Below are 20,820 nucleotides of genomic sequence, written 5' to 3'. Positions count from 1 at the left end.
GGCAGCAGCAGCAGTCTGCTGAGAGTGAGCAGCAGCAGACGTCTGAGTGCCGCTGAGACTGAGACACAGCAGAATCAAATGTCATCGTGTCTGAAGTGATTCATCAGGAGTGTCCCTGACTGATCACCTGGGTGCTGACTGTCAGCAATTTAAGAGAGGGAGGGAAAAAAAGTCTGACAGACAAATCGAGTCGAGTAAGAATTTAGTTTCTCCTCTGATAAACGCACAATAATACCTAATTAAAGGAAGAGTAGGCAGAATTTTTTTGCTGATACTGATCGAGAGCTCCATGTTCTTAAGGCTGCATTCTCACCAGCTCTCTCCAGCCCTAGTTCGTTTGCTTGTTCAGTGTGAATGTGCATATGTCTCAGTTCGCTTCAAGTGAACTAAATCCAGGAAGCAGAATACAATGCAGGGCGTTGTGGGTAAACCAACCAAAACATGCACGTGTGTAGAACGATAAATGGGAGAAATGGCTGAGCCCATTGTTGCAGCGTATATGTGTCGTACGTTCAAATAAAATGATGCAGCTCCATGTTTTGCTCTTATGTGCAGGAAACAAAAGTTGCTCTGCATTAACCAGCAGAAGACTGAGTTTTCCTGTTCATTGTTTGTCTTGTTTTGTCCCTCAATAATTCTTGATGCAGCGCCGCCTCAGGCGAGGAGGGGAACGCTAAGTCATGTTTCCACCAAGTGGAACAGTTCGGTTTGATTCAGTATGGTACGTCATTTTTTTGGCATTTCCATTAGGAATAGAACCAAAATCATCATTAGCAGAGTAAAATGGTTCGGTGTGGTTAGGGTGGAACTACACTTGCAGTACAGTCACTGTCCACCAGGGAGCCACAACTCACATTTTAGGAGTCATTGGTCTCCAGTTTATGTGCATTAGATTTCATTACATGTCATTTAGCAGATGCTTTTATCCACACAGTATAAACCTATAAAATAAATACTGACTTTATGCTGCAATGCTTTTGGTTTTTGTGTAATTTCATGACTACACAGAAAAACAGGCTTACATTTAGGATGTTCATGTCTAAACAAAAACTGGATCGCATTCATTATGATTTTTTTTTTTTTTTTTTAATGGGTTTGAACTTTCCAAAATATCCTTTCAAAATAATCTTTTAGCAGAATGTAACTCTGAGAGTGACACTTCTGCAGCTCCTCTAGTCTCTGTTTACAGCCTCATAACTGACTCTGTCCCATCATGAAAGACTCTGAGAAACCTAAAAACAGCAAAGAGTCTAAAAGAGACTGGGACAATAAACTTTAAATAAAACTTGTGACAAAATCAGTTGAGCGACACTGTCATTCGTCACATATGAAACAAGTGCACGTGTCCAGCTCGTCATACGATCCAAAAACAACTCAGCCATCAACTGTCAAACGCAGCTTCAATATGGCAGCAAAATACTGTTTTAACAGCGACATAAGAACCACCGACGACAACATAAGGAATAAAAATATAAAATATCTCTGAATTATTACATTTCTTTGTCACATAGAGTTCAGTGAGTGAGGTTTAGAGATGAGCTGCAGCTCCTCCTACATCCAACTGTGTCGAAAGAGAAAACTTCTCTGAGGAGATCATCGACATCGAAATTCCTTCGTGTCTGACGACGTCATCATTTCACTTTGTCCATATCAATAGTTGTGATTGGCTCCTCCTCCTGCATGGTCATGCCCCCTGCTGACTGACAGCATGTGTGCTGATGATCCTTCCAGTCCTGCAGAGAAACAAAAAAAGTCACTGACACCATTTTTGTTTCAAGCTGATATTTAATTAAAAAAAGACAGATACAACAAGATACAGATACAACAACTTTCGCCTTTGAGGGCTTGATGCTGGAGGGTCAAGGTCTGCTTTCTGCTGCATCTACTGTGTCTAACCCTTTGTATTTTGCTGCTTATACTGACTATACCTGCACTAAGACTTCCATTTACTTGTGTATGTGACGAGACATGAGTGTGTTTAGTTGAGCCTTACCTTCCTCTGGCAGAAGGTGGAGCAGTAGTTGACCTTGTGACAGCCCGTACACTCACTCATGGCCACCCGACCACAGTTGACACACATCTGCTGCACAGGGAACACGTTCCACAAAGTCAGTATCACAGACAAGTCTGACAGACGCTTTGGTCTGAACAATGAGTGTGTGTGTGTGTGTGTGTGTTTGTGTACATTGATGATGATCTCTGTAATGTCAGCGGTCCTCTTGGCATCTGAGATGTCTGACTGCTGGAAAGAAATCTGGCTCTGAAACGACGGACTGAAACCACACTGAACACAGAGAGAGAGTTCATTAGAAACTCACGTCTTAAACAGACGCACAGTTCATTCGATTTCATACATATATGATGTTTTTATTTGTAGTAATCATATAGAACAGGGGTCTTAACCTCAAACGACCTGGGGGGCCACTAAGTGTCTAGTTTGGTCAGTAGGAAGTGACAAAAAATGCAAACGTTTTGAGAAAAACATGCTGAAATATAATGGAATTTCACAGAATTTCAAAATAAAAGTGTTGGTTTTGATATGGAACGATTTATAGCGCTCATAACTTGATATCAAGTGGCGGGTGTGTGTGCTCTCTCACCTCCTTCCGTCCTCCCTGCCCTTTGAACCCCACCGCGTCTCCCGCAGGGTTCTTGGCCTGTTCGATCAGGCTCCTCAGCTGCTGGACGTTGCTCAGCAGTGTGTTGGCCATCTCCTCCAGGTAGAACCACGTGCTCTTTGGGCTCTCGCTCACCACTGACTCCACCCCGCCCACAGGCCCCACCTCCAACCCGCTCTCCAGCCCCGATGAAGGAGACGCCGCCTCTGCCTCTGCCTCCGCCGTCACTGCCATCTTGGCCTGAACAGGCTGAGGAGTCACAGCCAACTCTGGCAAAGCCGTCAGCACTGAAGGAGGAGGAGAAGAAGAAAGGAAAAAGATTAGTTTGATTTATTAAAGGACAGCAGCAAAACTTACAAGAGTGCTACATGCAACTTCACCAATAAATGTAGTGTCTGTGTATGTTTACTGGTTTCTATGTTCCACTCCCTGCTGGTATTGACTGTAATTCATTCATAAATACAATACACCATTAACTGATTTGTTCATGTTCTTGTATAGGTCATTTATCTTTTCTGAATCACAATTTTAGGACTGGACAGAACGCGGAAAAGCAGAAACTGACAGTTGTTTGGACTCCTGTCATTCACCTCAGCGCTACACTTTCATCACCGACAGCTCGGATGATAAATGCGGACGGGGAAGTACGAAGAATCAAACACGAGCAGGTGGTCCGGGCAGATCCAGGTCACTGTGTCACTCCTGACCTACTTCTACAGAATAATGTCTGTGAAAATTATTCCTATGACGATGGAGTTGCTGGCAGCTCAAAGTCCACTGAGACTTGGTCCAAAAATAACTGGACATTTATCTCACACTGTGATGTGACATGTCCTGCGTGTCTGCGTGTTTAGAAGGCTGTGAGGATACATTTTGATTAAAACCTATCACTCTGACCTTGTGAGGTGGGAATATACTATGTCTATAAATCAGACTGGTGTACAAGAGTGTGTGTGTGTGTGTGTAAACATGCACATGTGACTATATTAGAGACTATTTCAGCAGTGACATAAAGGTACAGTGTTTACAGTGTATAAAATGTACGGGTGAAGTGTACGGTGCATGTTGCAGCTGAAAATCCCTGTAAAAAAAAAAACATAAAAAACACGGTGGTCCAAAATAGCAGCCTCCATAGAGCTGATATAAATAAAAAAAAGGCTCATTCTGTGGTAATGAAAAACAACAGTTCATACAAGCAGGGGATTGTACACTGAAAATGTGGCAGGAACAAAGTTGTCAGTGGCTCACATAATAAAATTAGTTTTTATTCAATATTTGTTTGTTGTTTTCTCTCACAGTTTCTCCCACACCACATTCCATAGAGATAATCATCCTTGCATTAAAATAAGACAAAATCAGATTTTTCTTCAAGTGAAACGCAGGGACCCAGAGAGCTCCAGTGTGTGTGTGTGTGTGTGCGGTCTAGTGATGGTTAAGGTGGTCGAGCAGGGACCGTTTTCTAACATTAAAAATATATATTATATTTAAATTATTATTATTTTTTTATGTTCAGTATGTCTCAGGGAAACGGTGCAGTGAGAAGACAACTTATGATTGGTCCTTCATGGAGGAGGCCATCATCAGTTAGTGAGATCAGGATGAAGAGTGGCAGTCACCCCCAAAGACGTTCTCTCCTGAGAGCTCATTACAGCAGCACAACAGCCATTCAGAGAGCCTGATAGGATGATGGATAGACTGCCGCTCATTCGCAGCGAAGGATTGTGGGAAACCCCTCATGACTAAGGGTTAGGGTTAGAGGGATGCAAAAAGGGAGCTGTTTTCAAAGTTGCTACCTTAAGACTAACTGATGATTTGACCCAGTTGCAGCTTGCGGTTGTGGAAAAGAAAAGCAAAAATAACTTTTAACAAAATAACCCTCTGGATTCTGGATCATGGACTTTTTAAGAGGGGATTGAAAAATTCCTAGTATCAGGGTAGTTAGTAGGTAGCTAGTAGTTGTTCTTTTTTTTTCAGCCCTGAAATTTAACGTCACACATGTGTCATATCAATTGCTTCAGTCTCTCTTTCAATTGATCTTTCATTTTATAAAAATAAAAACATTGAGTGCTATCCAAAAAAAATAAGCAGTTGAAAAATAATTAGTGTCTTATGCTGAACCCATAGGGCCGGATCTAATATTAGTCACACTCATACCGCTAAGACATAAAAATTTGCTTTTTAAAAGCAAGCTATAAAAAATATTGTACATTATTATATTCTTTTTCACCTTTATCTGATCCAATTATTGAAATACTAATTCATTTTTAAAGATTTTAACCATTTAAAAGTCAGGTTTATGTCATGATGCCACATTGTTTTTAGATGAAAAACTTAAAAACAGAAACATAGACATAGACATAGCATGTTTTTTCTCCATATGCCAACTATGACTAAAATTCCGCCATCTGGTGGAGAGTAGTAAAAATGATCAATTACGAGGCAAAAGCCCAGATTGACACCCAGATATAATAAAATGCATGTAAAATGCTTTTAATGGAAGTGAGATCAAAAATTGCCCTTTGAACAGGTTTCACTGGGACATTTTTTGTACTCAACGATTTGAGTGTGACACTTTTTCTTTGTGCACAGTGTGTTTTAGCCTGACTGTAGGAGCTGAGCTGGAAATAACAAGATCAAATAAAAATACTTGCCATATGCATGAATGAACACAGAAAATGTACACAGCTTTCCGTCAGGGTTAAAGAAAAAAGCGTGTTTATCGCTAAGTTGTTTGACCCAGGAGTGAGTGCCGGTTTAAACATATCCCTTCTGGTAAAAACTCATTTAAAATCAGGATTAAATAGTTTTTTGACCAGTGGGAATGGGGTATAAAGAGGCAAGTGTACCTGCAGTGCTGGCAAACACTTCACTGCTGTCGAGCCGAGCCTGTGCTGAGCTGTCAGAGATGATGGCAGCGGCGGCAGCGTCCGCTGTTGGGCTCCGGTCAAAGGTCAAAGTGCCGGGGGTGGAGAACTGTCCTGATGGGGACACGGTGACTGTTGGAGGACAAACACATCAAACACTCGAAGAGGAACGACACAACTCTCAACATCTCATTCAATCAGCTGGAGGTCAACACACATACATGTGGTTCCAGGGCTCAGTGTGATGCTTTTGGTGACAGGAAGTTCCTTTTTGGCCGGGATGATTGGAGGGTCTATGTCCTTCTTCCGTCTCTTGTACGGGACAAAGAGGCGCACGGGACCAGTCTGAAACAGGCAGAGAGGGAAAGGCACATATAAGGAAATGACAAAATATTGAACTCTGGATTTCCTCCCTCCTCCCTCCATCCACAACACTGACTTTCTCCCACATTTAAAACCCACATTGCACTGTCCAATTTTATTGTCTTTCATTGTCTTCTGTTCTTAACTTATTATGTGTTTGTATTGTATGTAAGGTGACACTCGAGTGTCTAGAAAGGTCAAATGTATTATTATTATTATTATAAATGTAAGCACCAGACACCACATCCAGCAGACAGAAAAAGTAAATTAAGATTACCATTGTGATGTTTTCTGCAGCCAGAGTGTCTCCGTCCTTTGGACACTGAAGAGAGAGAGAGAGAGAGAGAGACAGGGACAAACAGTAAGAGACATGGATAGACCCAATTCAAATTATCTGTCTGCAACCAACCATGACTATTTCATCAATGTATTAATCAGCTCTATAGGTTTAGTGGTTTGCGGACTTGTCCTTCAGCAGCCAAGTTGCTTCTTTATCTTAACCCTCTGAATCAGAATCATGGAACTCTAAGGTACCTCGAGATTCCCAACCGTAAACAATTTCCCCTCAGGGATGAATAAAGTATTTCTATTCTATTCTTTTCTAATATCAAAAAGATATTGTTAATCTAAGGTGACTCACTGCTGTCAGGTCATCACAGCAGGCTGCACAGGTACAGGACGCAGCGTGGGGGATCAGGATGCGCTCCTGCACACAGACACACACTGAATTTAAAAATAATCACAACAACATCACAAGGTGCTAAAGAAAAATAAACACCACCAGGTGTAACTCTAGGTTTCAGGGTAGAGTCAGATGATCTGAATGCAAACTGTAAAAACGCTTTGTGTGTGTGGGTTGTAACCTGTCCCTCCCTTCTCTCTGTGGAGCCTCATGAACGTGTTTGATGAGAAGGCGGGGCATTTATTTACCGACAAACAGCATAAGCAAAGAGGACCGTGTCTTTGTGGTAGTGCTGCAGTAATACAGAGGTAACAGTAGAGCAGTAGTACTGCCATAATACGATCGTATATGTGCAGTATTACTGCAGTAATCCTGAGGCAATAGTAGTCCTGCCGTACCTGTATGAGGCAGAGCAGAGGTCTGCCTGCGTATCTGATGCTCCTCTTCCAGTCTTTGCTGCTCGCTCTTCCAGCCAGACCTTCAAACTCGGTGGGAGTGAACCACTGTTGGTTGTGTTTGATGCAGCGACCTTTACCCCCTGAACACAACACAACACACTCAGCTCAGATAATATCAGGAAAATGACCCAAGGATTAGACATTATAACCGGATTTCCATCAATTCTAGAGCAGTGGATGGCACTGGGTTAGTCTACTGAGATGAGCAGTAGGTGGCGCAATGGTACTAGGGATTAATGCATTGAAGTTACTGGTTTAACTGGTTCTGTTGCTGTTAGAAACAATTAACAGCCTGTGATTAAAAGTGTGTCAATCACCTGATCCCAGTCGATTCTTGTAGAGAACTCCGCTGGTGTTCCTGCAGCGTACGGGCAGCTCGTTGTTGTAGACTGAGGGGTCCCAGTTGTACTTGGAGCATGAGTCTTTGTCCTGAGCAGGACTCAGTCGGGTGGGCGTGGTGTGTGGACCTAAGGGATGTACAGGAGGACCAAAGAAAAAGACACGGGTCAGTCTCAGAGAGTGGTCACTATCTTTATTGTTTTTAATGTGGTTCAAACATGTGGAAGAGAGCAGAGCTCTTACACGCCCAAACTTGTTTTTCTATCTTAGTGAGGACATGTCATTGACATAATGCATTCCCTAGCCCCTTACCCTAACCTTAACCGCCACAACTAAGTGTCTAAACTTAACCCTTACCCTAACCTAAACCCAATTCTATCCCTAACCCTAAAATCAGGTTTTAACCATGAAAAAGCAAAGAAAAATGTCCCCACAAAGATAGTTTTTTTTATGTTTTTTGGACCTCACAAATATAAATACACGGACGGACACACACACACACACACACACACACACACAGGTTCATCCAACTATCCTTTTAAGAAAATGCACTGACACTGTTCATTTGGACTGCAAACAAAGCATTATCCCTAACCTTAGCCATAACCAGCTAAACATAGCCTTAATTTAAACTCAATTCAAACCCTCTCCAGAACTTAACCCATTCCTCAGAAATGAGGTTCTGCCTCCTCAGTACACACCTGGTGAAATGGCAGTGGCAGACTTGAGGCCAGTAGCCTCCACAATGCTGCCATCAGTGTGAACCACAATCAGAGTGGCTTTCTGTGTGTTCAGACCTTCACCCAGCTGAAGGGTTGTCCTCCCACTCTGTAAGAAAACACACACAAAGTGTCTCAAACACAGTAGGTGCAGATTGTTAGAGAACATTTGTTTGACCAGTAGATGTCAGTGTGTGCTGTTTCATCTCAATTTTTAAGAACATTTAACATTTAATGATTCATAAAGCTCCACTTCACCTCATTATTTGGGACACACCTCTTGAAATAAACAACAGTAAAGATTATTGAATATGTATACATGTGCGTCAGAATATATGAACTATTAACAAAGATCAAGAGGCTCAGTTGAGCCTAAATGTTTGCTCATGTGACACACGTCTGGTTTTTTTTAACATTATAGGTCACATTATATCTGATTTACTACAAATGTGAATTATTATTAAAGATGCTATATTAATTCAACAACATTGAAGACAATGAGGCTGCCCTTTTACATGGTAATTACTCTCTGAAGCTCGTCTGATATGACAGCAAAACAGACTGTGCATACATACTGACTGACACTAATCTGTGTGTGTGTGTGTGTGTTGATCTACCAGGACGTGTTCGGGGAGGCTTCCAGACGCAGAGACTGTGAAAACGTTGTCGTCCGCAGTTTGAACATCCCTCACTGTTACAGATGTGACTTCTGGAAAAACAACAAATATAATTCTTTACTTTGTACAACAGCGCTGCCCAAAGTGTGGTCCAGGTATTACAGGTGGACAGCGATATAAATATTCTTGTTTTATTGATGTATATATATTTGTTTTAACATATGATAATTCTCATTTATGGCCAAAATGGTAACATCATACATTTCAATCAATGTGATTATTTTTGTGAATGATTATTGATTGATAATCTGGATATAATATTTCAAAAACTTGTGCTCACTGATATTGAACTACGAGAAGTTAAAGGTACAGTGTGTCAAATTTAGCAACATTTATTGTTGCAGCTGGACCCCAGAAAAGCTTGGACCGGCTCTGATATTTAAACCTTCACTTTTACAAATCACATGGATTTATCTTCGAGTTAAGAGCTTTCACTAACACGTCATTATCAAGGTTAGTTTACTTTATCCATTGCAATGGAAATCACAGTTGCGTTAACAAACTGTTCTGTCAGTAAATCTGAACAATATTAATTATTTTAGGTCCAACCAAAACCCGATTTTCAGTTTACTTTTATCCGAAACAATCATGACCAGAGAGGAAACGGGGGACAAAGAGGTAAAGGATTCACTAAAGGTGCAGAAACAACAACAAACACCGGACTAAAACTGGAACTATTGTTTTTGTTGAGGTGACTCATTATTACTTATGTTTTCGTTAATAGGCTACCACACTGTAGTTTAAAAAATACTTAAAAAAAACACGTTAACTACACACAGTGTAGTTAACGTGTTTTTTTCCACGTTTACAATCCGGTAACATCATCCGCAGTTTGTATTTTAGCGCTTTAGCGCCTCCCCGCTCAGCAGCGGCCTAAACGCTAGCTTAAAGCCCGCCTTACCAGCGAATGCCGCCTCGGCCTCGTCTGGGTTCGGCGGAGACTCGGCTCCTACGTCGATGTTTCCCGGTTCTGCTTTCACTGCCATCGTGGTGACTTCGGCCTCCGACTCGGTATCCGAGCCCACTCCCTCCACCGACGACTCGATGATGGGCGGTTCATCAAGCCCGAGCGCCTTCGTGGCCGAGTCCGCTTCGTCCATTCCCTTCCACGGAACGACAAGAGCCGAGCGAGGCCGAGGAGCACACAATAGGCAGAGCGCGGGTCCGAGCGCAGCCGAGTCCGCCACGAACCAGCGCCTGCACTGGGAAGTACTGGAATGGTTTGTGGTCGCTGAAATCGATGGTATGTCACCAGAAAATATCCCAGCGTGTGAAGGAATCACGAGCGCTCAAGCGGAGAGAGGAAGGCGAGCCGAGGGTATGTTGTTTCATGAAGTAAACGATGCACCGAAAACTGCCGAAAAAACACGAAGCGACACACAGTGGCCAATGCTATACAAGCACGCTCTCATAGAGTAAAGAACACAAGGATCATGGAAATAGGAAGTTCGGAACGTCTCCCAAACTTTTTAGGACCCACTATTGAAAGACGCCAAATCATTACAACTTAATTCACAGTACATAACACATCTCTGTAAAATATAATGTTTGTAGCAACTTTTACTGCCATTTCTGTGACTAGTATTTTTAAAAGGTAAACAATCCCTCTTCTCCTTCTCCTGTTGCTGGTGCAAATCCCAGCTGACATAGGGCAAAAGGTGGGGTACACCCTGGATAGGTCACCAGTCCATCTCAGGGACAAACAAATCATTCACACTCACATTCACACCCACAGTAAATATAGTGTCCAGATTACCTAATCCCAAAATCTGCATGAGAACCTGGAGAAAACCCACAGAGAGGGAGAACATGCAAACTCCATGCAGAAAGGCCCTCATTCCAACCAGGCATTCTTGCTGCAAAGGCAAGAGTGGTAAACCAACCATTTTGTGTAAATATGATTGATCACAAATCAATTTTATGCATGTTATTTTAAATCATACAGGATAAAGTCTCATAGATAGCAAAAAAACTCCAGAAATCCTGTTCTGTAATGTATTTTTCAAATTAATTCTTAGTTACCAAAATAAAATATTTACCAGATACACACACTCACATAAAGCCAACAATAATAATGGTTTTAAAAAATAAGCAATTATCTCAAAGAAGTTCCACAAAAATAAACCCTTTATTACATTATGTAATGATGATGATAATAATAAAAGTGTGTTAGGGCTGATCAGTATCAGGAATGTTATGCTTTTCTATTGATCCTTTTAAATTTCCCTCTGTCTTTGTCAAAAAATCAATGAGTAAAATATATATTAATACATATTATTAAAAATAAATGCCCCTGTGACCCATGAGCAGGATAGACCCCAACCACTTAACATGTCTGATTGTTTCACACTGCCCCCCTTATCAACTGCTGCCACGTGCCAAACCATTGTCTACTTTGTCCCAGTCCCACACTACAAACAGATAAGCAGACAGTGCTACCTTTTTACTGTGACAAACATCCTTAAAACAAATCTGCAACATAATTTAGGGGAAACAATAAAACAATGTGCCAACGTCAAACCAGTTTGACCTTTAAATCACACCGTAAAAAAATACCAATGTTTGTTGACCTTTCTGTGGCCTTCTCATTACCAAAATTAAAATGTATTGTCATTGTGAAACAGTCATATTATTTAGATGTTATCTTATATATATATATATATATATATATATATATATATATATATATATATATATATAAATATATAAATAGCTACTTTATAATCAACATACACTGGCCAGGACAGGTTTATCTACATATCATGCTCTATTTAGGTATCTGCATTCAGGCTCCACCCTCTCTTTGCCCATATTAGGACTTCCTGGATGGCAAGCACAAGTGTCAAGCACAAAATCCTTCAGTCCACAAGACACATCCTTCTCTTTGTTTTTTTTAAATACTCAAATATTGTTCATGTGACTGCCTTGAGAGTCAGTTCAACAATTCATCAAAAATGGTTTCTGCAAGTTGCCCCCTCACTTTCTCACAGCAAAAAAAGTTCTGTCTGTTGTAGGAAAATCACAGGGGATTCCAGAGTCTGAGCTGGTGGTCACATCAGCGCTGAATCCTTGAAATCAGGTAGTAGAGCACGAAGAAAACCACCACCAGGCCCATAGAGACGTAGCAAAGGATGCGGCGATTGTCTCTGCTGGATCGGACCATGGTGGAGAAACGCTTCACGCTGCCGCTCAGCAGGCCTGTCGCACTCAGGAAGTTTGAGTCCTGAGAGGGAAAAAGAGCGGGAAGAGGACAGAGGTGATAGATTTCACATAATGAAGGGACCGATGTCCTCCATTAAAGCTAGAATTCCCATTCTCATTTACACATCTAGAACACTCACATGGATTTGGGCAGAAACTATTAATTTATATATGCAATATAATATAATTAACAGTTATAATATAATATAATATAATTAACAAAAAAGGCAGAGTTATATCAAAGATATAAAAACAACAACAAAAGCTAGAAATAAAAAAGGGACATAGTACTTTTGTACATCTCTTTCATAGATGGTAACTTTTGTCAAGAGCTGCACCAAAGCGGTTTAACTTTTGTAGTTGCTCCAACAATATATTTCCCACAATGCTTTTACAGTGTATTTTTCCCCCTCAGGAAACAATAAGAAAATGTCTTCATTGATGAAAAGGACTCACCATGTTGTCCAGATAGTCATTCTGATCATCAGCTTCCCTGTCGATGTCATACGCCAGCTGTCAGACACAAAGAAACGGCAAGTGATCATATGGAAATGTAAGGTTTCACACTCAACACTACATTTACTGTTTTTAGAAAAGGAACGATTAACTCACAGATTTCAGTCTGGAGACTTTGGTGGCCAGATTTTCAGCCAGTCGCTTGTTTTCAGCATCGAGCATATCATCCACAGAGTCATGACCTATAGGTCACACAAACAAACGAATGAACGGTGGATTTCAGTAAACCACAACTTCATTCTTCCTTAGACAAATGACATCACTTGGTCCATTCATGTATACAATGTAGGGCTGTAACTTAACGATTATTTTGATAATTAATTAGTTTTCTCGATTGATCAAGTACTTGAGAAATGTTGAAAAATGATTGTTTCCCAAAGCGGGAAATTATGTTTTCAAATGTCTTGTTTTGTACACAAAACAAAATTATAGTTTTAATGATTTCCTTGTTATATGGAGCAAAGAAAATACTCACATTTAAGAAGCTGAAAAATCACAAAGCTTGTTTTAATTATTGAAAAAGAACAACACTCAAACCGATTAATAGATCATCAAAGTAGTTGACGATTCATTTAGTAAGAAAAGTACACTACAACTATCTAACTACAAATATCTGTAAGTCAACTGTAGATATACACAATATGTGAATATGGGGAAACTAAATTATGACTTTTCATAATTGTAAACATTTTTAACCAATTGAATTTCCTGGGGCATTGAACTAGGATTATGGCTAGTATGAATTTGACTACATAGCGCATAATGGAATTAGTAATAGTCCTAATTTAGCACTAGCTACCCATAATTCACATTGTGTTGTGGATTATTGAAAAGAAAAAATATCATGAATAACTGACATGTTCATTCTGACGAGGAATAATTAAATTATAGATATCTGCCACCCATACACACCTACTAGTTACTAAATTAATTCAACAGCTCGACTAGCAGCTACAGTTGAACACAGAAAAGTACTTAGCAACTAAACTCCTTAGCTACTTATTAGCCTGCTGGCTAAGTGAAAACACCAGTTTAAACCCCAGACCCGGACTTCTAACGCACCACCGAACATTTCTGTCTTTTCTTAATGACACCCTCGTCTGTAATATTCGCTCTTTGCTGCCGCTTCTGCTGCGGTATGTTAAACTTCCACAGATGGATACGTGTCAACAAACACTACCTCTGTTCCAGTCCGCCATGTTGGAGAGTGACGTCACAATCAGCTGTTCACTCGCTTTTATAGACGCACGTGACCTCTCGCCGTAATCTCTGATCATATATTTCTTAATTTAACAACAAAAGCAAAAGCTAATAGTGCGTTTATATTATATCTATCATGTAACAGTAAAGCATACTGTTGTAAAAAGTCATTACATTTTTAAAATTATTATTATTATTGTTGTTGTTCACAACCCTTTTTTTAACTTATTATTTCCTTTTTTATTACATTATATTACATTACATTAATATACATTACATTATATATTACAATCAAATGTAGAAAAGAGTAGAAAACAGGCATACATACACGCCACTAGAGGGCAGTCCATAAAGGCACATAATCAGTCCCAGTAAGTCACCAATCACTTTGGATGGATCTTCATTACATGAAAGGAAAAGGTGCCACATAATATACATTTTATTATCAAAGGAGCTAAGTCATTTTACTATAAAATGGAGGCAGTTACTGGAGGCCACTTAGTGAAGAATAAATCTGTTTTCAATTATATATGTGTATATATATGTTTATACCAAGAATGTAAAAATACAATAAGGTACAAATATGAATATATGCAATATGGATAATAAATACGAATAGTGCAGACACGTACAGACATCTCCCACTGCAGAATTGTAATGTTAAAATGTATCATTTAAATCTATATTTAATACATATTAATCAGGAGTGGGAATCACAGGGTACCTCACGATACATGGCTCGCAATACCAATAACATCATGATACAATGATTATTTGATAATCAATAAATTGCAAAAGTATATGAAAAGTTAAAAGTGCAGGATTTCTCTATTTATTCACAACAGAGAACAAAGTGCATACAGTCTATGCACCTGCTGTGTATAAGTGTGTGTATCTGGGAAGTGTGTGTACCTGCTGTGTGTATAAATGGTGTGTGTGTGTGTGTGTGTGTGTGTGTGTGTGTGTATATTTATATACCTGTTGTGTATAGAAGGGGTGGTGTAGTCTCTCTCTCTCTCTCTCTCTCTCTCTCTCTCTCTCTTTCCAGGCTGAAAGAGATGCAGCAGCAGTCTCTCTCTCTCTCTCTCTCTCTCTCTCCCTGGCGCTCACTGAAGCCACAGATTGTCTAATTAGATTAAGCGAGGCTTTCCTCAGATAATCATTTAGCCAGCTCCTGTGTTTTTTCCTCCAGTGGAGCATCGCCTCTGACTGTGAGCTTGCTGAAGGTCAAAGTGAATTTTTCCTCAATAACAGGCTGCTTTTTGGAGGGGATAGTGGTCTTGGAGCAGGACTTGGAGCAGGTCCGGGTGCAGACCGTGGCTGGGTTATGGGCTGTTTCTGGAGCTGTGTGTGTGACGCTGCTCAGAGTAATCGGACTGCTGCTAATACCTGCTGCTGCTGCTGCTGATGATGATGATGATGATGATAACAGGAGGCGATGGGGGAAGTTTCTGTAAGTGAAGCCTTTCTTCTTCTCTTTATGGACAGTTTGTTTTTTGTTACATGATTTAAGTATGAAGGTCTGGCTTTTAAGTTTGTTCAGCTATTAAACACAGCTATGATCTAATTTTCCTACTTATTATTTCCTACTACCTATATTATTATTTTATTATTAACTGACCAATACAGATACAATATATTCAAATAAAAACCCAAACTCTTTTGGTGCAGCTTCTCTGACATAAGGATGCACAGAGTCCCCGTGTGTCTCTGTTTTGTGAGGCACATCTGTGTGACTCAGTTATTTAAAAATAAACCGGTGATAAACAAGGCTTTATGCATCACTTTGACCCTTGTGACTTCTGCGGAGCTGCTTCATCTCTCTGCGCCTCTTTTTTTCCCCATTCTCTCTCCCCCTCAGCCTCAAACAGGCTGCTCTGCCTCGCACAGATTAAGGCTCGGCTGACTGATTGACACAGATTACAGTTGAAGGCACAGAGGTCACAACATGTGAGGAACAAAAGCTTGCAGTTGACACAGCAGCGTGCACACAATTTACAACAGATACTGGGATTATGTTCAACAGTGAGAATCTACACGACAGATATATTAAAAAACAGTGAATACGATAATTATTGTGGTAAATGTCAGACAAATAAAGATGGGTTTTTGATTTTACAAGTGAAAGAAACCAGTCAGTTTTAATTTAACTTCTTTATTGACAAAAAAACACCATTTCATGCATCTGAGGTAAAACACACTCTCATTTAACTTGTCAATTTTTACACCTTTTGCTGCTGCTAATGAGTGAGACACTGAGCTTGGTGCAGGTGTGAGCCACTGCATGGGTTAGAATGGGTCAGATCACTTTTTAGTTAATGCTTAAAGATGAATAAAATTCCAATTCAGTTTCTTTCATCAAGATTCTCAGTGTAAACACTACTTCCATCAACAAAAACAATTAATGCAAAAAAACAAAAACAAACAAGTTGAACCTGAGTATCTTCAAGTTAAATGAATAAATTATGTAATATAATTGTAAAGGCTTGGTTTTTTACTATGTATAGTTAGTCGCTATACAAATAAAACTGATTTGATTGTCCAAAAAAAAAACAATAAACCCCCAGAAATATACAGTATGTAAACATAATATTCACCAATATCCACTTTTCTATGGACTCAATACTGTGATTAATTCACATTAGTTCAAAGTTTCTATGCCTTCTAAGTTTTCATTCCTAAAAAAATACTTTAATCGCGAGCTGAATATGACAATATTTTAAATATTTACAATATGATCTTTCTTTATGGTGATTTATTCTATTTTGCTGCATGGATACAATTCATAAGGCACTTAATCCTTCTTAAGCTTAATTTCTTTTCATTATATTAAAAATAGACTTTACATGTACTTAGTGACTGTAGTACTTACCCAGCCACAGCTGTTCAGTCCAAATTTGGGTACATTTAATCATCACCGTCTTTGATTTTCTGTGTAATTTTCAATCAAGCATTGTGACAGTGATTGCTGTTACCGTTATTTTATATCAGAGAATGATTTTCACATGTGATGTGGCTGCTCCTTTCTTTTTAGAGAAAGAAAGGAGCACTTAAAGGAGCACTTACACCTTCTTTTTAGAAGGTGTAAATGAGTTCCTGTGGTCTAAGCTGATGTTCCATTCTGTTTCTCCACAGTCACAGAGTCACTGTAAGGCCACTTCTGCACCTCAGGCCCACCACTGAGTCTGTGTTAGTCAGCAAGGCCCGTGTCCACGTCCCCGAGGATCAGACATGGCCAATAACTCTTTCCGTGGGTCCAAACACGGCCGCCGTGATGAGGCCAACCACGAGGCAGAGTTCAGCTGCTCACTGCAGGAGCTGCGCTCGCTCATGGAGCTGAGAGGACCAGAGGCTCTGAACAGGATCCAGAAAAGTTATGGAGACGTTAATGGACTGTGCGCCAGACTGAGAACGTCACCCGTCGAAGGTAAAACATACTCAAAAGTCTCACGTAAATCATCAGCCTTGGGTTTAAGCATCCCAGCACGAGAGATGTGAAGCCAGAATCATCCTCCAGGCAAAGAATCCTGCTCAGTTGGAGCCATGGTGGTGGTGTGACATGATATTTTAGTCCTCTCCACCAGTGATTCACGGATCCCGCCCCTCAGCGTGGACATCATTTATCCAACATAGGACATATTATACAGTTTGGCTTGAGGTAGTGTTGACTTTATGAGGGTCAAAGTCAACTGTGACCTGAAGCCTCTGATGACCATGCTCTGCTCTTCGTCAGCTTCAGGACAACATGATCTCACGTGTATACGAGATTTTAATGTCAGTGTGACTTTATGGTAAAATAAGGTTAAGTAGAATATAAGATGAATAGATCCTTATATTCCAAGGGCAAAATCATTTATAGTGTCTCGTTGTTAGTAAGTGTGAAAGTGGATCGAGGTTGTCTGAAGTGTGAGAGGAAGCTTTTAGGGATGATGTAAGAAAATCACAGCGGTTCCATGTGAGAAGTGTTTTCACTGGTATCTGGTGTTAAAATAATGATCGCAGTTTTCTACATGAGTAGAATTTGTAGCTGATGGTCACAACGAGTAGGAATCTTGACATTCATAGCAAGTGGCCAATCACATCTTTTAAATTTGATTGAAGTTTTTTGATGTGTGTTAGACGCTTAAGTCTAAAAAAGATTATGGATATATTCCCCACTTTCTCTCACCATTAGATAACCTTTTCCAAAGGCTCACTTTCCCGCACCAAAGTCCTACAGAGAATTGGCCTGTTTATTGCACTAGCAAGTACACACTGGTCTACTGCTGCCTCATGTAATAATAATTATTATTATAATTATTATTCGTTGGCCTCTTACAGCATTAAAAACACGCTAAAAAAAACACAGACAGCGACAACACAGAGACTTTCAGAGATGGGGGGGGGGGGGGGGGGGTGTATGGCTGAAGTCTCAGGCCCCCGTGGTGTGGTGAGGAGCAAAGAGGAGGAAGAAGGAGGAGGGACCAGTCTGGGAGGTGTGTGTAGACTGATATTAATCTGAATGAAGGATTTTAAACACTTAAGTCACAGTTTACTGAGGGAGGCAACAATGGCTCAAACTCTCTAGTGTGTAGTGTAAAATCACTGATTTTCTCCATGGACTTTGGTGAAGGAGTGCAGGTGGTTTCAAAGCAAGCAAACAACACAAACGTTAGTTTCCTGTCAGAAGCAGGTGTTTAACAGTGAGATAAGGCAGCAAACATATCTGTGGCTGGTGAAGATTGGTTGAATATTTTGTTACGTGGATGGAACCAGTAACTCCTGGTGTCCCTGAAATTATAACTCGCCCCAGTCAAAGCAGTTTAGGCCTGCATCTATATAATAATACTAATGTTTCCACTGATTTACTTCCTTACATACATTTACCTGTAGCCTCACAGACACAATGTTTTCATAAAGTTATGCAATGACTCCTCGCTGTGTCTCATACATGAAACCCTTTGACTTTTCCCTCCTCATCATTAATTTACTCAGTCTGTGCATCTTGCACACGCTCAGTAAACACCTTCAGCATCTCGACTCCTGCTGACAGAGAGAAGTAAAATGTCAGCAGCAGCTTGAAATCAGTGGAAAATCCATCACGCTGCTTTACTTCTCCACGTCTCTGGGGTCACAGCCGGGGGGGGGGAGGGAGGGACGGAGGGAGAGGAAGGTGCATTTACTTTCAGACTAATCCCTCTCACCTGAAAGACGGCACAGACTATGCTCGGTGCTTCTGCTTGGCCAGTCTCATTTTCAGACGGTGTGAAGAGCAGTGCTTGGTTAAAGCCCCGCTGAGACTAACAGAGTCAGCTGCTGCTGCTGTGTCCACGGGGACGCACACACTGAGCGTGTCCTGACATGATGCTCTGCTCCACAGAGGAAAGCAGTCTGATCCAAAACTCTCACACACACACACACATTGCTGCAGACATGCAAACACCAGGAGCAAAAAAAACCTCAGTCACCTTTTTCTTCAACGTCTTGACATATTAACAGCTCACCTTTCTAAAAGTGGCTTTGCATCTTTTCTGGTATGTGAAGGCTACTGTAGTTCCCTGATGTGTTAAAGGATGAGCAGAGTAAAGGATGAGCAGAGCACTTTGCAGTCTCACCACTAGATGTCACTAACATCTACACACTGGACCTTTATGCATTATGTTCATGCAGTTTTTTTTTTATCTTACATTTATCATAATGATATTAAAAGTGACAGCACAGTGTAGTCATAGAGAAATTCAAGGTTGAATGTCTATCTGACATAGATAGAGAGTGAGTCGTCCATAGTCCTCACACAGAGGTTTGAAATTTGAAAAAATCCAAGTACCCCCACACCCTGACCCTAATAAGCTTTAAATAGATCCAATATAACATTGACATTTTGAAATCTGACTATGTTGCCTTTGTGTCCCCATACTGCAGGTTTAGATGGAAGCTCGGCGGACATCGACAGAAGGAAAAGGGATTTTGGAGATAACACCATCCCTCCTAAAAAGCCAAAAACCTTTTTACAGTTAGTGTGGGAGGCCCTGCAGGACGTCACACTCATCATCCTGGAGGTGGCAGCCATCATTTCACTAGGCCTTTCTTTCTACAGACCTCCTGATGCGGAGAGACAGCGTGAGTTCTGTCTTTTTATATCATTTTATCATTAGGTTAAAATGTTCAAACGGAGCTTTACGTCTTCCTTTGACTTTGACTATGATGAGCCGATGTGTGAAATTCAATCTTTACAGTGTACTTTTTTTAATTGATTTAATTTTAAATACAGACTTTTAAATTGAAGAATATGTTATTTACTTCATCTAGTCAGACTTTTCAAACAAGCAACTGAAGTTTGTTAATTACTGTTTAAATATCAGTGTTTTTAGTTGCTGATATTCTTTTTTGTCGCTTGTGTAAATCCCAGTCTTGTATAAAGTATCTTAAAGGGATACTTGAGTAAAAGTACGAGTATCTTAACAGAAAATTACTTTGGTAGAAGTTGAAGTCACTTTTTTATAATATTACTGCAGTAAAAGTAAAATGGACTGTACTTAAGTATCAAAAGTAGTTTTCTGATATAAAATGTACTTGTAAAAGTATTCAAAAAGTGAGGTTAAGCATTGAGCCATGGTGGGTCAGTGGTAGGGCAAGTTGTCTTTCAACTAGAAGGTTATGGGTTCAATTCCTGATGTGGCCTATATGTGTCCTTGAGCAAGGCACTTAACCCCCTCTTGCATAGTGTTTATGTTAAAAAAAAAGACTAGAAAACCACTATGTAAATACAGACCATAATACCAACTCTTCTTCTTCTGATTTTATTTGATAGTAACGAGTAACAAAGACAGTTAGAGGAAATGTAGTGGTAAATTGTTAGTAAAACTTGCTAACAATACAAATAACAAGGTACAGATATGTGCATTTTATTATTAAGTACAGCACAAAATATTTGTACTTCATTACATTACAACACTGGTAATCTGAACAGAGAAATGTAAACACATGGTCACAAAATAACACAGATGGAGGCAGCAATGGATCAACACCTCCTGTGTGCAGTGATGTAAACTTTAAAGATTTTCTCTATGGACTTTGGTAAAAAGAAGTGAGCAGTTTACAAACTTCAGTTTTCATTTTACTTTATGTAGAGGAGGATATTATCACACTTTGTTGTGATTCTAGTGTACACCTCCCACACGAACTCTGCTTTTTAATTTTAATG

At 40.1% G+C, this 20,820-nt stretch overlaps 3 protein-coding genes across 6 annotated transcripts in view; 1 reads left to right on the top strand and 2 right to left on the bottom strand.

The window, feature by feature from the left end:
* Window positions 1-904: 904 nt before the first annotated feature.
* Window positions 905-10,055, bottom strand: deaf1 (DEAF1 transcription factor). Of its 3 annotated transcripts, none has more exons than XM_058646235.1 (13): window positions 9,622-10,055; window positions 8,661-8,752; window positions 8,026-8,152; window positions 7,303-7,452; window positions 6,926-7,065; window positions 6,486-6,551; window positions 6,123-6,167; window positions 5,704-5,827; window positions 5,465-5,614; window positions 2,601-2,905; window positions 2,186-2,284; window positions 1,994-2,080; window positions 908-1,733 (listed from the first exon to the last, which is right to left on the bottom strand). In XM_058646235.1, exons 1-13 carry the CDS (start codon window positions 9,818-9,820, stop codon window positions 1,632-1,634), a joined length of 1,686 nt encoding a protein of 561 aa, XP_058502218.1. In that variant the 5' UTR covers window positions 9,821-10,055; the 3' UTR covers window positions 908-1,631. The 3 variants fall into 3 exon arrangements, with proteins under 3 accessions (XP_058502219.1, XP_058502218.1, XP_058502217.1); XM_058646234.1 differs by having other exon boundaries at window positions 911-1,733; window positions 1,994-2,083; XM_058646236.1 differs by lacking the exon at window positions 6,486-6,551 and having other exon boundaries at window positions 905-1,733; window positions 1,994-2,083.
* Window positions 10,056-10,829: 774 nt separating this feature from the next.
* Window positions 10,830-14,040, bottom strand: bet1l (Bet1 golgi vesicular membrane trafficking protein-like). 2 transcript variants are annotated; one of them, XM_058646238.1, is made up of 4 exons: window positions 13,966-14,040; window positions 12,534-12,619; window positions 12,378-12,434; window positions 10,830-11,943 (listed from the first exon to the last, which is right to left on the bottom strand). In XM_058646238.1, exons 1-4 carry the CDS (start codon window positions 13,985-13,987, stop codon window positions 11,776-11,778), a joined length of 333 nt encoding a protein of 110 aa, XP_058502221.1. In that variant the 5' UTR covers window positions 13,988-14,040; the 3' UTR covers window positions 10,830-11,775. The 2 variants fall into 2 exon arrangements, with proteins under 2 accessions (XP_058502221.1, XP_058502220.1); XM_058646237.1 differs by lacking the exon at window positions 13,966-14,040 and adding an exon at window positions 13,618-13,760.
* A 710-nt stretch (window positions 14,041-14,750) lies between these two features.
* Window positions 14,751-20,820, top strand: part of LOC131470019 (plasma membrane calcium-transporting ATPase 1-like) — a 29,997-nt gene continuing 23,927 nt past the window's right edge. The window contains exons 1-3 of the mRNA XM_058645508.1: window positions 14,751-15,090; window positions 16,773-17,064; window positions 19,539-19,736. Of these exons, the coding sequence (XP_058501491.1) occupies window positions 16,869-17,064; window positions 19,539-19,736 (394 nt within the window). The 5' untranslated portion in view covers window positions 14,751-15,090; window positions 16,773-16,868. The remainder of the gene's footprint in view (window positions 15,091-16,772; window positions 17,065-19,538; window positions 19,737-20,820) is intronic.

This window comes from Solea solea, chromosome 12 (genome assembly GCF_958295425.1).
Source record: "Solea solea chromosome 12, fSolSol10.1, whole genome shotgun sequence".
Taxonomy (NCBI): Eukaryota; Metazoa; Chordata; class Actinopteri; order Pleuronectiformes; family Soleidae; genus Solea; species Solea solea.
This window is presented reverse-complemented; position numbering and strand designations above follow the sequence as displayed.

What these genes read in the sequence shown, in the direction of transcription:
- bet1l (XM_058646237.1), bottom strand. Translation starts at nt 13,714, where the DNA reads ATGATCAGAGATTACGGCGAGAGGTCACGTGCGTCTATAAAAGCGAGT. An exon ending in CATGGCGGACTGGAACAGAG is followed by an intron (nt 12,620 to 13,617) that starts GTAGTGTTTGTT and finishes TGTGACCTATAG; the next exon opens with GTCATGACTCTGTGGATGAT. An exon ending in AAGTCTCCAGACTGAAATCT is followed by an intron (nt 12,435 to 12,533) that starts GTGAGTTAATCG and finishes TGTGTCTGACAG; the next exon opens with CTGGCGTATGACATCGACAG.
- deaf1 (XM_058646234.1), bottom strand. Translation starts at nt 9,820, where the DNA reads ATGGACGAAGCGGACTCGGCCACGAAGGCGCTCGGGCTTGATGAACCG. An exon ending in GCCTCCCCGAACACGTCCTG is followed by an intron (nt 8,153 to 8,660) that starts GTAGATCAACAC and finishes GTTTTCTTACAG; the next exon opens with AGTGGGAGGACAACCCTTCA. An exon ending in TTACAGAGATCATCATCAAT is followed by an intron (nt 2,084 to 2,185) that starts GTACACAAACAC and finishes TTCCCTGTGCAG; the next exon opens with CAGATGTGTGTCAACTGTGG.